This window comes from Leucoraja erinacea, unplaced genomic scaffold, assembly GCF_028641065.1.
Source record: "Leucoraja erinacea ecotype New England unplaced genomic scaffold, Leri_hhj_1 Leri_1529S, whole genome shotgun sequence".
In the NCBI taxonomy this organism is placed as follows: Eukaryota; Metazoa; Chordata; class Chondrichthyes; order Rajiformes; family Rajidae; genus Leucoraja; species Leucoraja erinaceus.
This window is the reverse complement of record NW_026575813.1, coordinates 918-16,260: the sequence shown is the minus strand read 5'-3', so window position 1 is coordinate 16,260 and position 15,343 is coordinate 918. Positions and strand designations below refer to the sequence as shown.

The 15,343-nt window shown below is 47.2% G+C and overlaps 1 protein-coding gene and 1 long non-coding RNA gene across 2 annotated transcripts; both read right to left on the bottom strand.

Annotated features, from left to right (window-relative positions):
* Positions 1-7,370: 7,370 nt before the first annotated feature.
* On the bottom strand, positions 7,371-8,870 carry LOC129715934 (uncharacterized). Its single transcript, XR_008726570.1, has 3 exons — positions 8,733-8,870; positions 8,503-8,632; positions 7,371-8,005 (listed from the first exon to the last, which is right to left on the bottom strand). It is a non-coding gene; the product is annotated as an uncharacterized LOC129715934 (long non-coding RNA).
* A 57-nt stretch (positions 8,871-8,927) lies between these two features.
* On the bottom strand, positions 8,928-15,077 carry LOC129715935 (palmitoyltransferase ZDHHC8-like). Its single transcript, XM_055665827.1, has 6 exons — positions 15,026-15,077; positions 13,194-13,336; positions 12,083-12,252; positions 11,167-11,269; positions 10,222-10,313; positions 8,928-9,335 (listed from the first exon to the last, which is right to left on the bottom strand). Exons 1-6 carry the CDS (start codon positions 15,075-15,077, stop codon positions 9,005-9,007), a joined length of 891 nt encoding a protein of 296 aa, XP_055521802.1. The 3' UTR covers positions 8,928-9,004.
* Positions 15,078-15,343: the final 266 nt, after the last annotated feature.

Sequence of the window (15,343 nt, the reverse complement as noted above, 5' to 3'; positions counted from 1 at the left end):
ACATACATGAAAATTATATAAATGTATATAACACACACAATTATATTTCTTCTGATCCAATAATGAACTTTATTTCAAACTAGACAAGGGACATTAAATAAGAAACATTGTAAATAAGAAACATTGTAAACCTCCCCGCAACTTCACACACACTGGGCCTTATCCCCCCCGGCACTCTCTCGCCTGCCCCCTTAATACAATGCCCCCCCCCCCCCCTCCCCTATGCCCCCCTCCTCCCACCGCCCCGGGCCCCGCACACTCTCTCCTCGCTGCCCCGGGCCCCGCACTCTCCCTCCCCGCTGCGGATCCGATCTTTGGCCGAAGCAGGAAGGCGGGAGCAAGAAAGCGGAACAAGATGGCGGAGTCAGGTTGCTAAAATGTGTCCTATAATCACCCATGAATCCGCCCATGAGCGGACCTCACGTTTGCGTGAGAGTAACCCATCTTGCTTTGCTATAGGATCTTTGGTACAAAGTCCCCACAGACAGTACACCGCCCCCGGCCGGCGCTTCATTCAATGTCCCCCACGCTACCTCCAGTGTTGAGCAAGACCAATGTTATTTCAATACATCGATCTGTGGCGGGGTGGGGGTGAAGAGACTCCCACATGCGTGACTGTGTTGAGGGAAGGGGGAGGACACAAGGGGAGGGGAGGGGAGGTGGGGGAGGGTACAAAGACAGTCTACACCGTGCCACCTGTCTCGGGCCCTACGGGGACAGATGTCTACCCTACGCCCCCTCCTCTCCCCGACCTTCCATGGGTCTCGATCACGCGCTCCCCAGCGACTAATATTTGCCCCCTCCCCTCCCCCGAATCCCCCTCCAACTCTCTCTCCTCCCCCTCTCTAACCTCCCCCCCCCTCTCTCTCTCCCACCCCTCCTCAGTCCTCCCCATTCTCCCTCTCTCCGCTCCTCCCACTCTCCACCTCCCCCTCCAATCCTCTCATTCTCTCCTCTCCTCGCTCCTCTCTCCTCTTTTCTTCCCCTCTCTCGCCCCCTCCATTCACGAATTAGCTGCGGGATTATCGTGCAAACCTGTGGTTCCGTGCGTCGCATCCAACCTCCCCCCCTCGACCCCTCCACCCCGGGTTCCGGGTCCATCCATCCCCTTTCCCCGTTCCCCAGGGACCGGCTGCTGTGGCAAACCGAAACAAAAGAAGAAAAACAGCTCCTATTAAATAAATTACAAATGCAATATCAACGTACAGATCTAGTTTAAAAAAGAAACCTCTCCTGTGGGAGAAAGCAAAGGCTCAGGGGGGGGGGGTCGGTTCAGTTCAGTTCGGGGAGGGGGAGGGGGCAGACTTGCTGGGGGTCGCAGGGCGGTTGAGGGAGGGGGTGAGGGGAGGTGTGAGGGAGGGAGGGGAGTGGGTGGTCCAGGGGGATGGTGATGCGTCTCCCCCCCCCTTCCCCCCTCCCCAGTGCCTCTGCCGCCGGGTCATTTGTGGGGCAGGTGGGGGCGCGGGAGGGTGGGATGTTTGGGGCTGTGGGTCGGCTCTGGAGGGTGGGGTTTGTCGGCGGGACCCCCGGGCTTGCTGCGAGAGAGAGGGGGGGGGGACCCCGTTAGAGATCAGCCTACCCGCGACATTACGCCCCATTACAACACCGATCTTGGGCGCAGGTTGAGCAGACGTGGTGACCTGTTCTTGAGCCGTGCTGTGCGAAATTTTGATCACTACAAGATAGTTTGGTAGTTTAGTATGGAGACAGAGAACAAATGAATGAAAGGTATGCAAAAAGGATCAAGGAAAAGTGGAGCCCACAATGGTCCATTGTTGGCTGTGGGCGAGGTGATAATGAGTTTCACAGATAGTGAAACTCGACAGGACGACAATGAAACTAGTACAATGACTGGAGTGGGGATGCAAGAACGGGCCCAGGCAGCGAGTTTAGTTTAGTTTAGTTCAGATATACAGCGTGGGAACTGGCCCTTCGGCCCACCGACTAGTGAACCCCGCACATTAACACCACCCCACACACACTATGGACAATTTACACATACACCGAGCCATTCAGCCTACAAACCTGTACGTCTTTGGAGAGTGGGAGGAAACCGGAGGTCACGGGGAAAACTCACACAGGTCACGGGGAGAACGTACAAACTCCGTACAGACAAGCACACATAGTCGGGATCGAACCCGGGTCTCTGGCGCTGCAAGCGTTGTAAGGCAGCAACTCTACCACTGCGCCACCGTGGCAGCCATTAATCTATTTATTGTCTCAGTAACATCCTGATGTTTCCTATGTTGTACCCTCACGTTGCCACAGTAAGTTCCAGGGTGGATCCGCCATTCAATACGATCATGGCTGATCATCCAACTCAGTATCCTGTACCTGCCTTCTCTCCATACCCCCTGATCCCTTTAGCCACAAGGGCCACATCTAACTCCCTCTTAAAAATTGCCAATGAACTGTGTGGCCTCAACTACCTTCTGTGGCAGAGAATTCCACAGATTCACCACTCTCTGTGTGAAAAATGTTTTTTCTCATCTCAGTCCTAAAAGATTTCCCCTTTATCCTTAGAATGTGTGTGGCCCCTTGTTCTGGACTTCCCCAATATCGGGAACAATCTTCCTGCATCTAGCCTGTCCAACCCCTTAAGAATTTTGTTCAAGAAGGAACTGCAGATGCGGGAAAATCGAAGGTACACAAAAAAGCTGATGCAGCAGCTTCTAGAATTGTGTACGTTTCTATAAGATCCCCCCTCAATCTTCTAAATTCTAGCGAGTGAGACTATTCCCTAGATCCTTTCATTGACTCTCTCCCTATTTGGATCCACAGCCCCGGAAGACCGACCATCCCAGCTGAGAAATGAAATGAAATGAAATGATCCAATTTATTGTCATTGTCAGTGTACAGTACAGAGACAACGAAATGCATTTTTAGCATCTCCCTTGAAAGGGAGACACAGGGCGTCGCGGTGTGCCCGCGCCTGCCGCCGTAAGGATGTGGTGAAGAGGCTTCTGCTGTTTCTGCTCTCCATTGTTGCTCTGCAGATCTACCTCACGCCAGTGGCCCACCTGGATGAGCGATTGCCGGTCCCTGAGAGACAGGAGTTGGGACTGAAGTGCGAGAGCTTCCTCCACCCTTGGCCACTCTGGATGGGCTATTCCACCACCAGCGCTTTGTGTAGCTCACCGCAACGAGTCCAGGTGAATATTACCTGCCCGACCGTCCACCCTTCCCACAGGTGTACCTGAAGGCCCAGTCCTGCAAGTGATCAACAGCAGGAAGAGTTGACTGTCATCTTCAGAATCTACTGCCCTCCTCCCATCACGAAGCAATCTTCACAGAGGGAACGTCTCATGGAACTGACGGAATGGCTTTTTGGTTTTGTTTCATTAATTGTCACGTGTAACGAGGTGCCGTGAAAAGCTTTTGTTGCGAGCTATCCAGTTGGCGGAAAGACAATACATGATTACAATCGAGCCGTTTACAGATACATGATAAGGGAATCGTGTTTAGTGCAAAGTAAAGCCAGCAAACTCTGATCGAGGAGAGTCCAAGGGTCACCAATGAGGTAGATAGTAGTTCAGGACGGACACCACATCCTGGTTGTGGTAGGATGATTCAGTTGCCTGATAACAGCTGGGAAGAAACTGTCCCTGAATCTGGAGGTGTGCGTTTTCACATCTATATCTTTAGCCTGATGGGAGAGGGGAGAAGAGAGAGTGGCCAGGGTGCGACTCGTCCTTGATTATACTGCTGGCCTTGCCGAGGCAGCGGGAGGCTTTTGATGATTAAAGGGCCAGTCCCACTTGGGCGTCATTTGCGTGTAATTTACGCGACATCGTTTATGCGTCACGAGGCACGACTCACGCAAGGCGCACGGTGAGACGTGGTGGAGTAGGCAGTGAGGTGTGGTAGTGCGCGGCGCACCAGGACTTTGAGATTCTCAAAATCCTCGCACGGCATGTCTGAGATGCTACATCTTGAAGTTATGTGACTCGTCTTAGCAGGAAAATCAGAGCAATTTTTAAAGACATGGTCTCCTTTAATTGATTCATTACAAGTGTAGTATGGTGCAACACAACTCTGGAAATCAACCGATTCACGAACTGGGTGATGGGTGTGGTGAGATATGAAGCCCGTATATCCACACATAAGGGGCCATTTTTGCTTCTTTTCTCCTATCTTTTTTTTCGCTATTTAAAAATTATTTTATGGGTTTCCTTCTTTATTTTCCTATAGACTATCACTTGCTCTCCCCTGGTCTGCACATCTGGCAGTCCACAGGTTTACACATCCGGAAAGTACAGCAGAGGGTGGTGAAAATTGCCCAACGCATCACCGGTTCCTCACTCCCCTCCATTGAGTCTGTCCAAAGCAAGCGATGTCTGCGAAGGGCGCTCAGCATCGTCAAGGACTGCTCTCACCCCAGCCACAGTCTGTTTACCCTCCTCCCATCCGGGAGGCGCTACAGGTCTCTCCGTTGCCGGACCAGCAGGTCCAGGAACAGCTTCTTCCCTGCGGCTGTTACATTACTTAACTCTGTACCTCGGTGATTGCCAGTTAAACTGGAGGTGGTGAAGGGAGGGATTAAGCCAGAAAGGGTTATTGGGAAGAAAGAGCTACTTTAAATGTAGTTGCATCTGGTTGGGTAACTATAGTTGGGTGGAGATTATTCCATGCTTTAATTGTGCGGGGGAAGAACGAATTGCTGTACACATCTGTCTTTGTAGCTGGGATCACAAATTGGATCGAATGCCCTCGTCTGCTCCTAATTGGTTTGGGTTTGGTGTAGGTCTTGTAGTCTATGTCGAGCTGACCATTTAACATTTTGTAAAAACAGGTCAAACGGTGAGCTTCACGTCTGTCTTGGAGAGGGTTCCACCCCAGAGAATTCAGAAGTTTGGTGACACTCGCTTCTCTCTCATCGGTGTTAGTAACAAATCGAGCTGCCTGTCTTTGGACACGTTCGATGGATGAAATGTTTGTATTTGTGTATGGGTCCCATGCTGCAACTGCGTAGTCCAAATGAGGTCTAACGAGGGTGAAGTATAGCTTCTCCTTGACAGAAGTTGAACAATGATGAAAGTTGTGCCTCAGAAAGTTTAGGACACCTGTTCCTTTCACCTGCGTGACGTGCAAATGATGCCCAGGTGGGACAGGCCCTTAAGGGATTGGATCCAGTTTCATATCCCAAATAACTGCCTGTTACTTTGGATTTATCACAGTTGGATTTTCCTGAGGTTTGTGTCACATCATAGGGGGAGTGGGTTTGTTAAACCCAAGGGTCTCACTGTTATCCAAACTGCTTAAAAATAAAAGCATTCAGATGGACTTAAGAACAATGTTCGATGTTATTTAAAACAACTTCACACAATGAAGATATTTGAGAACATAAAGCTGGAGAAATTACGCGGGTCAGACAGCTTCTCTGGAGAGAAGGAATAGGTGACGTTTCGGGTCGAGACTCTTCTTCACACTGAGAGTCAGGGGAATAGAGGGAGTAGAGAGAAGGTTCACCAGACTGATTCCTGGGATGGCAGGACTTTCATATGAAGAAAGACTGGATAGACTCGGCTTGTACTCACTAGAATTCAGAAGGTTAAGGGGGGATCTTATAGAAACTTACAAAATTCTTAAGGGGTTGGACAGGCTAGATGCAGGAAGATTGTTCCCGATATTGGGGAGGTCCAGAATTATGGGTCACAGTTTAACGATAAGAGGGAAGTCTTTTAGGACCGAGATGAGAAGATCATTTTTTACATAGAGAGTGGTGAATCTGTGGAATTCTCTGCCACAGAAGGTAGTTGAGGCAAGTTCATTGGCTATATTTAAGAGGGAGTTAGATGTGGCCCTTGTGGCTAAAGGGGTCAGGGGGTATGGAGAAAAGGCAGGGATGGGATACTGAGTTGGATGATCAGCCATGATCATATCGAATGGCGGTGCAGGCTCGAAGGGCCGAATGGCCTACTCCTGCACCTATTTTCTATGTTTCTATGAAAGGGAAACGAGAGATATAGATGGTGATAGAGGAAGATATAGAACAAATGAATGCAAGATATGCAAAAAAATAACAATGATAAAGGGAACAGGCCGTGATTATAAAAAGGCTAGATGGTGGAAAAATGTTCCCGATGTTGAGGGAGTCCAGTGACAGGTGTCACAGTGTGAGACTAAGTGGTAGTCCATTTAGAACTGAGATGAGGAAAAACTTTTTCACCCAGAAAGTTGTGAATCTGTGGAATTCTCTGCCACAGAAGGCAGTGGAGGCCAATTCACTGGATATATTCAAGAGGGAGTTAAATATAGCTCTTACGGCTAGGAAAGAACTGCAGATGCTGGTTTAAATTGAAGGGAGACACAACATGCTGGAGTAACTCAGTGGCACTGGCAGCATCTATGGTGAGAAGGAATTCCTTCTCTCCAAAGGTGCTGCCTGTCCCACTGAGTCACTCCAGCATGTTGTGTCTACCTAGCTCTTCGGGCTAATGGAATCAAGGGATATGGAAAGAAAGCAGGAACGGGGTACTGATTTTAGATGATCAGCCATGATCATATTGAATGGCGGTGCTGGCTCGAAGGGCCGAATCGCTCCCCTCCATTGAGTCTGTCCAAAGCAAGCGTTGTCTGCTCCAGCAGGTCCAGGAACAGCTTCTTCCCGGCGGCTGTCACTCTACTCAACAACGTACCTCGGTGACTGCCAATCACCCCCCCCCCCCCCCCCCCCCCCCCCCCACCCGGACACTCCTCCCACAGGAAAAACACTATGTCTGTATATATGCTAATGTAAATATTTATTCAAATCATATGCTATGTCGCTCTTCCAGGGAGATGATAAATGCATTTTGTTGTCTCTGTACTATACACTGACAATGACAATTAAAGTTGAATCTGAATCTGAATCGGATGAGACAAAACATCCCGAAGGCCTAGTCATTGTAGCCAGCGACTTCAATCAAGCTAACCTCAGGGGTGTACTACTAAAGTACTATTAGCATGTCTCTTCCACCAGGGCTAGAACATCTTCACATCACAGCTACACATCAATAAGAGAAATTTACCGCTCTGTTCGGCGGCCACATTTCATGAAATCTTATCACCTGGCCGTGCTTCCACTCCCTGCCTACAAACAAAAACCAAAAGAGGAGGATCCGGTGCAGTGAGTTGTTCAATGCTTGTCGGCGGACACAGATGACATCCTAGGCAACTGCTTTGAGTCAGTAGACTATTCCATCTTCAGGGATTCTGCAGACAACCTGAATTAGTATACCACTACCATGATGGACTTCATCTGCAAGTGTGTAGAGGAGTGTGTGCCGACAAAGACAATCTGAGTGTTCCCCAACTGGAAACCATGGACGAGCCATGAGATGCATTCACAGTCGAAGCCAGGTCCATTGCTGACAAGTCAAGCAATCCTGAGCAGTACAAGAAAGCTCGATATAATTTTCACTAAGTCATCAAGGATGTCAAGAGACAATACCAGGACAAACTTGAGTCCCAATATAATAATTCAGATACCTGCAGAATGTGGCAAGGTCAGAATACCGAAACTAGCTACAGAGTTACATCAGGCAACATCACTGGTGATACTGCGGCCCCACCTGATGAATATAATGTTTTCTATGCTCCCTTTGAGCAGAAGGTCAACAGGGTGATGAGTGATGACATCTATCCAATCAGACTCAACTATGCCTCTTCCCATGGTCAATGTTGTTGAAGTTAGATTGGCCTTCCTGAGGGTGAAAGCAACTGGCTGTATCCTTAGAAACTGCGTGGACCATATTTGGGAGTATTCTTGGATTTCTTTCATCTCTCCCTACTGCGTTCCCACCTGCTTCAGGAAGACCACTATCATCCCAATGACAAAGAAAAGCAAGATCTCATGCCTTAATGACCACCGTACAGCAGACATCCATCCATCCATGCTTTTGGAGGCTGGCTCTGGAATGCATCCAGTCTACCAATCAGCATTGACCCACTGCAGTTCGCCTACTGCTGCAACAGGTCCATGGCTGATGCCATCTCCCTGATGCTACACTCATCCCTGGAACACCTGGATAAGTGAGACACCTACGTCAGACTTCTATTCATAGACTACAGCTCTTTAATACCATTATCCTATCCAAGCTCAACACCAAACATGATGTGATAGATAGATCAAATAATTTATTATCAAGAAGCAACCTTGTAAAGTAGAAGTTTAACAGATAGCCCACACAATTTTAAGCAAGAAACTGTTTGTGGGGGACTCTGGGGGAAAGTTAATGGTGTCGAAACTGGCCTTATTGCCCGGGATGGTCAAATAAACAAGTCTAAATCAGTCATAGACCAGAGATTAAAAAGGAAGAAAACTGGGAGGCTGCTGGAATTTTGGCTGTTGTGATTGTGTTTTTAATCAATCTGTTCCCTTTTTCCATTTTGCTCCACCTGATGTACTCGTATTTGGTATGATTTATCTGGATAGTATGTGAACAACATTTTTCACTCTATCTTGGTACACACTAATAATAAACAAATACCAATACAGAACAAGTAGAAACTGCAACTCACCAATAAGTCACATTTGTAGAATGTTACCTCTACGCCTCTTCCTGTCCTCACAGACGTTTGTGAATTGCTAACTTCTTGATCCACGTTGATGGAGAATCATTTTGCCCAAATGTCACATTTGTGTTGGAGCCTACAAAAGACAATCCCTGTAACAATGGCTGACAATTCTTGAAGAAAATGATCAGAATGGTCAATCAGCTCTCTCCTTGCAATTATTTAAATGTACTTACCGTCTCAGTACTGCAGTTGTTCCTTCATTGGCAACCACGCCTTTAGCTGCACAGGTCACAGGCATTGGAATGCACCTCCATCAGTCCAAATAGAAGGGGGGGGGGGGGGGGGGGGGGGGGGGGGGGGGGGGGGGGGGGGGGGGGGGGGGGGGGGGGGGGGGGGGGAGAGAGAGAGGAAGTGGGTAGTGAGAAGGTAGCAAGGAAAATAGTTTGTTATATTCGTTCCAGTTCTGTTGATCCGAGCAGTGGAAGTTAAGATTTAGGCAGGACATTTATAAGGAGAGGGAGCTGGCGTGAGTATTGTCAGGGGAATGGGTAGATAATGTGGTAACAGGTAAATAGACCAGTTGAGAGGAAAGAGTTTGAAATGGAGCACCAGAGTTTTCATTAAGGTAAGAGAAAGTGGGCAAGGGGGCACTTTGAGGGCGGTTGGGCAAAGTAGGAACAAAAGTGACAGGTAGTGGAACAACAGCATTGGAACGAGATAGGATGGATATAAAAGTCGTAGATGTGGTGTCTGCACACTTTGAACTGACGGATGGACATTCCACCAGATGACCTGGGATCACAGTGACTTCAGTGACTTCAGTCACTGTTTTACAACTAAAATAAAACAAAGTGAACTAAATTAGTAATGCTGATGTTCAGACTTACAATGCAGCTGGAACCATAAGAAGTCTATAAGACCATAACACATAGGAGCAGAAATAGACCATTCGGCCCATCAAGTTAACTCCATCATTCAATCATAACTGATCTGTTTATCTTTCTCAAACCCACTCTGCCTTCTCCCCCAACCTTTGAAACCGTTACTAATTAAAAACCTATAAATCTCTGCTTTAAAAATACTTAATGTCTTGCCTTCCTCAGCGATCTGTAGCAATGAATTCCACAGATTCACCGCCCTCTGGCTAAAGGAAATCAATATATTTTTTAGTGCGAGTGTCCCTAATAGGATCTGCATTTATTGCCTATTTTCAATTGCCCTTGAGAAAGCGATGGAGGACTATCATCTTGAACCATCGCAGTTCATCTGGTAAAGATCCTCACACGGCAGTGTACATTGCTGGGACACTTCAGGATGTGAATTTGCTGCGGCCTGATGGCAGGCAGTAGAAATCCTCCCTCAAGGAGGTTCATGCCACAATAAAACCAGAAAATGCTGGAAATACTCAGCCGATCAGGCTACATCTGTAGGAAGAGAAATAGAGTTGAGATTTTAGGTCAAAGACCCTTCATTGGAACTGGAAAGTAAAAGAAGTGTTATCAGTCTGCAAAGCTTCAATCTAAATTTATCAGGATTATTTAAGATTATTTAACGGTGATTGCTATATTATATTGTATTGCTATATCTATATTATAGATTGTGTATATTTCCATCACTGGTGAAATGGTTTATCTCATAGTGTTTTAATATCATACTGTATTTAAATAATAGATTGGCCAATAGATTACGTTGTCTCAAATTATTTTTACAAGGCGATCTTACCTCGATAGCTGGTTACCGAACAACAGGGCAGTAAAGTTTCTCCAACATCCTTTGTGAAAAGGATTCTTGTCGCTTTTATATGTCCTCAAAATCTGTCAGCAAGAAAATCATATTGATCAGTCAATGGACAATAGAGAATAGGTGCAGGAGTAGGCCATTTGCCCCTACACGCCAGGGCCACCATCCACTGTGATCATGGCTGATCAACCACACAATCAGTACCCAATTCCAGCCTTCTCCCCATACCCCTTGACTCCGCTTTCTTTAACAGCTTTATCTAACTCTCTTTTGAAAGCATCCAGAGAATTGGCCTGATGCAGAGAATCCCACAGATTCACAACTCTCTGGATGAAAACCACAGATGCACAACTCTCTGAGTGAAAATCAGGTATTATCAGCAAAGTATAAAATAAATATATTCAGTGGGTGTTTCCAGTTGTTATTTCAGAGTTCCAGCACTGCAGTATTTTGATTTTACACCAAGTGACGACTCCACTCCCTGTGGACCAGCAGGAGTAGGGACTTTACTTCCCCACTCTGAACCCACAGCCCATACCCCAGGCTCACATGGTAATTTATTGAAACAGCCCAGATCCAAATTGAACATCGTAACATTGCAGTTAATGACTTCAACAACTCACCTGATTTAAAATGGCTAACCTGTGCTTTATGGCAGGTAGCAAGACAAGGAATCACCACACCACTAAATCCAAAAGGTGATTCAGAAAACTCCTTTGCCATAACAGCAGGTGGTATTTTGAACAATAATTAAGGCAAATGACACGAATAGCTTCAAGGGAAACCAGAGAAATACACGAGTCATGGGATGAATAAATAAGGGTGGGGAGAGGCTCTTGTGAACCCTAAACACAGACTAGGTTAAATCCCTGTTTCTGTGTTTAAATGAAGTGAAAATTAAATTACAACTGTTATCTTTACTTTTACCTGCTCATACGTGGTCATTCCAGCTGCGATGAGGTAAGTGTGGAAAGCGAAAAAGAAAAATAACGGTACAGAAGCAAGAAGCGAAATTGTAGCAAGAATAAAACTGCAAAACATTATTAAGGAAAATATCATTTCTTGCAATCAACATCAAAAGAGACAAGTAAATTGTTTAATGAATCTTCAGCCAAGAAATTCTGGTAGAGATTTACCCCCTGGATTTTTACCTGAAAATGTTGTGCTGTGTTTCTTGAGTTATTAATTCAAATGTTCACAAAACCGATCCAACTTTGCATTAAAAACGCTTGTTTTTTTCCGCTGATGACGTGACAATGGATTGGCCTGCCGTCTGCTCGCACTGCGATTGATGTCACCTCCCACCCCTCCCTCCTCCTCCCCCCCTGTTGTTCAAGATACCTGTCGACTGAAGACATTTGCCCGATCGCGCCTCAACTCGGGCCCTCGAGCTTTGGTCGACGCACGCTCGCACCTCGGCTTCGGTTTCCCGAGAATTCCTGTGAGCTTTGGTCGACGCACGCTCACGGCGTCGAGGAAAGAGATAAAAAAGATTTCCCCACTCCCACATAATATAAAAACTAAAGGGTCACTAAAAACACACAAGTAAACACAGACCAAAATAGCAAAAGAAAAAAAAGACGAGACAGGCTGTTGGCGCGGTTGCCCTGTATGGTGCCAGCATTGTAACCTAACATGTGAGGGCTGTCTTTAATCTGGGTGTTTATGGGGTGAAATGATGCAGGATCCATCACTGATACGTTAGGCTCAATAGGCTACTTCTGTACTGCTTCATCATCTGGAATGCTGGAGTCTAATTTATTAAGCACTTTGCAATGTGGGATATACTGTGCTAATAACTACAGACAACATAACTTTCTTTCAAATGCCAGTAAAAGGATACGTGGTGATCTTGGATAGAAATAGTGCATTGGGATTTTTCACTAGAAAGATAGTGCAGAAGGAAAACATGAGAAGAAAATAGACGGTTAAGGAAAAGAGTAAAGTGTAGAAAAAACGATGATTTCTTTTCCCAATGCACTTTTTAAGGAAGAAACAGTGATGGTCAAGATCCTGTTGACAACACAGAATTGACAATTTCAGCACTCAGCAATTTTTTGTACATTATATAAACCATTTCAATTGTTTTCCGATAGTTGTGTTAAAAATAATCTATCTTTAAAATTATTTTAATTCTCTGCTTTTTTCCCATTTTTATAGTCAGATCAGCTACACTTTGATCATCCAACAGCTCAACCAGCACAATGCACCACAAAAAATCTCCCTTCTCATGACCTAAATGTAATTCGAATGAATTTGGGAAATTTTGGAAAAGATTTAATAGGAATGTGAGGGGCTTTTTATTTACACATAAAGAGTGGTGGGTATATGGAACAGGTACCAAAGGCGGTAGTTGAAGCAAATACTACAACCACATTTGGACAGGTATATGGATAGAAAAGGTTTAGAGGGACATGGGTCACATGTGGGCAGTTGGGATTAGGGTAGATGGGGCACCTTGGTGGGCAAATTGGATCAAAAGGCCTGTGTGCATGCTGTATGACTCTGCCGAACAGAACACAACTGTGTGATTCTGGACTGTGCTATCTCCAACTAATTCATTCACAACAACTCAGCATCGTTGGCTTGGCTAGCATGTATTGCTCATCTATAGCTACCCTCAAACTGGCTGACATGGTCAGGGATCCCATAATGGGCAAGTGGAAACATTTACTTAACAAGGCCCTGTTCCGAACTGAGAGAAACGATCATGGTGTTATCTTCGGTCACTTTTTCAGGCCAAGTATTGCCCGAGGACATTTGTCTATAACTCTTTGTGGCAGGCTTGTTACAGAAAAACAGATGCCCAAAATATTGCCCACGGACACTGTATATACTTTACCCACTGCTCTCCGAGCAGGCACTCTGAACTGCAGTGACCTTTCATAACTCCGAACAATCAATCAAGGAGAATTCCTCAAAGAACAATGGATCAAATTTGTTCTAGATTTTACCTCTATACACACATCGCAGCTGTAGCAGTGTCGACATCTTGGGGGACGGTAGATCTTACAGATATGGCACCACTTGCTGGTAAATATGGTGCCATTGATCATCACCTCTGGTGCATCCAGAACCCCACTGACGTCGACAGAATCTGAAACAAAAGGGAATTGAACTGTGAAGATGGAGGTCCATTAACTTGTGGTGACATTTCACAAACTACCTATACTGGGTAGGTGGTGGAAATGTCATTTACGGGTATTTTTAAAACATGATCACCATGTATGCTTCAAAGCAGTTATGGAAAAGGATAAAGTTTATCTTCAGGTTAAGCTAAAATGGAGAATGCTGATTTCAATAGTGCAAGTGAGCCCTCAGCAAAAGTAGATTGGGAGCAAATGTCAGCGGGTAAAACAATACCTGACGAGTGGGAGTCTTTTAAAAGCGATTTAGTGTTTAGGGACACTGTTTCCTGTTTCACTCAAACAACAAATGTCTTGCACTCCCACTCTCAGTGAAAGGGGCGCCGTCGAATGTAGCTGCCCTGCCAGCAGCTGTTATTCCTTACACCCTTTACTTTATTTTTAGTGAGTTAACAGTGTTTGTTTTGGAGGTCTAATCTTTTATATGTGGGGGGTGAGGGGGCAGGGAAGGGGGAAACTTTTTTTTTCTCAGTCCCTACCTGGTCGGAGATGCGACTGTTCTCTGAGCCGCATCTTCGCCCCTTCCTCACGGCCTACCACGGGCCTGGAGCGGCGTTTCCTGCTGGGACTTCAGTGGTGGCACAGCGCTGAAGCGCCATCACAGAGCGGGCGATGCCTTACCTGGGTCGCCGTGCGGTGGGCTGAGGAGTGCTGAGACCGCCGATTCCAACATTGCGGAGCTGCGTTCAGTGGAGCGTCCAGCTGCGGGGCTGCGCTGCACTTTAAACACTGTGGAGCCTGGGATCTCTCGCCGAGCTCCAACCAGTGCGGCCTGTGGACTTCGGGAGCCGCATTCTCCGGGGAGGAAGCGGCCATTCCAGACACTCCAAGCCGCTGAGAGGGTTCTGCCCACGCCGGAGTTCCATCATCCGACGAGAGGGCCTGAAGCATAGGCTGCCGTAGTGGCAACTGTGAAGGCCTCAAATAGGCCCGACCATGGGTGAGCAGGGGTTAGGACTGGACTTTGTGCCTTCCCTCACAGTGGGAACCAATGTGGGGGCATGTTTTTATGTTTATAGGGAGGTTGCACGTAAGGTCATCGGGTCAAAGTGCATAACGCACAAGGAGCTCAATCCATGTGGAGGACATGGCAGCATCTGGCACACACTTAACACACGGAACGCGTACCTTATTACCTGTTAAAAAACGCCAAAATTGTCATTTTTTGTGCTATAAATATTTGTGGGTGCTGTCATTGAAAGTGGGAAGGTTTGCTCTGAACTCGAGCACCAAGGTGTAAGCGGCCGAAGGAGCACCCCTCGGGACAGCCCCCACTCTCCCACCCGGGGTCAGCGCTGTCCGGCCACGGCTGCCCTCCACCCCGTCTCCCTCTGTGGGCCGCACTGTCACGGGGCTGTAGGTCGGCAGCGCCCACACATGGGGCCGAGCAGGGCCAGGATGGAGCGGGACCGGGGCCGAGGTCGGAGCGGGGCAACGTCAGCTACAGCAGAGTTGGGGGCGGTCTGCTCCCTCCGCCCACCCAGAGTCATTGGCCGCGCTGCACTGACACACCGACCCTGCGTTCGCCTCCCACCCCTGGCCGCGGGAATAGATGTCCTGGGGTCCGCGGGTATGCAACCAGTCCGGTTGCTGGGCTAGAAGAAGGGCCCGTTGTACAGGCAGCCGTAGTAAATGCTTACCTGCAGTGCACCGTGTGTACTCCAGTTGGCGTTGCATTGCAACAGTACGCATCACGGGTCATGACCTCGACTGCGTGCAACCTCCCTATTGTTAAATTCTTTAATGTTGTGTCTTATTTTTATTGGTGTGCTGCAAATGACAAGTCAAATTTCACTACACCAATTGGAGTATGTGATAATAAATGTCCTTTGTCCTTTGACACATACTTCGATGTTGAGCAGCCCGCACCCTAACTTGCGATGCTACCCAGTACGGGCTGTGTGCTGTCTGCCTACAAAATGAAGGTAAGGGTCCCGCCCGACCTGTCGCCTATGCCT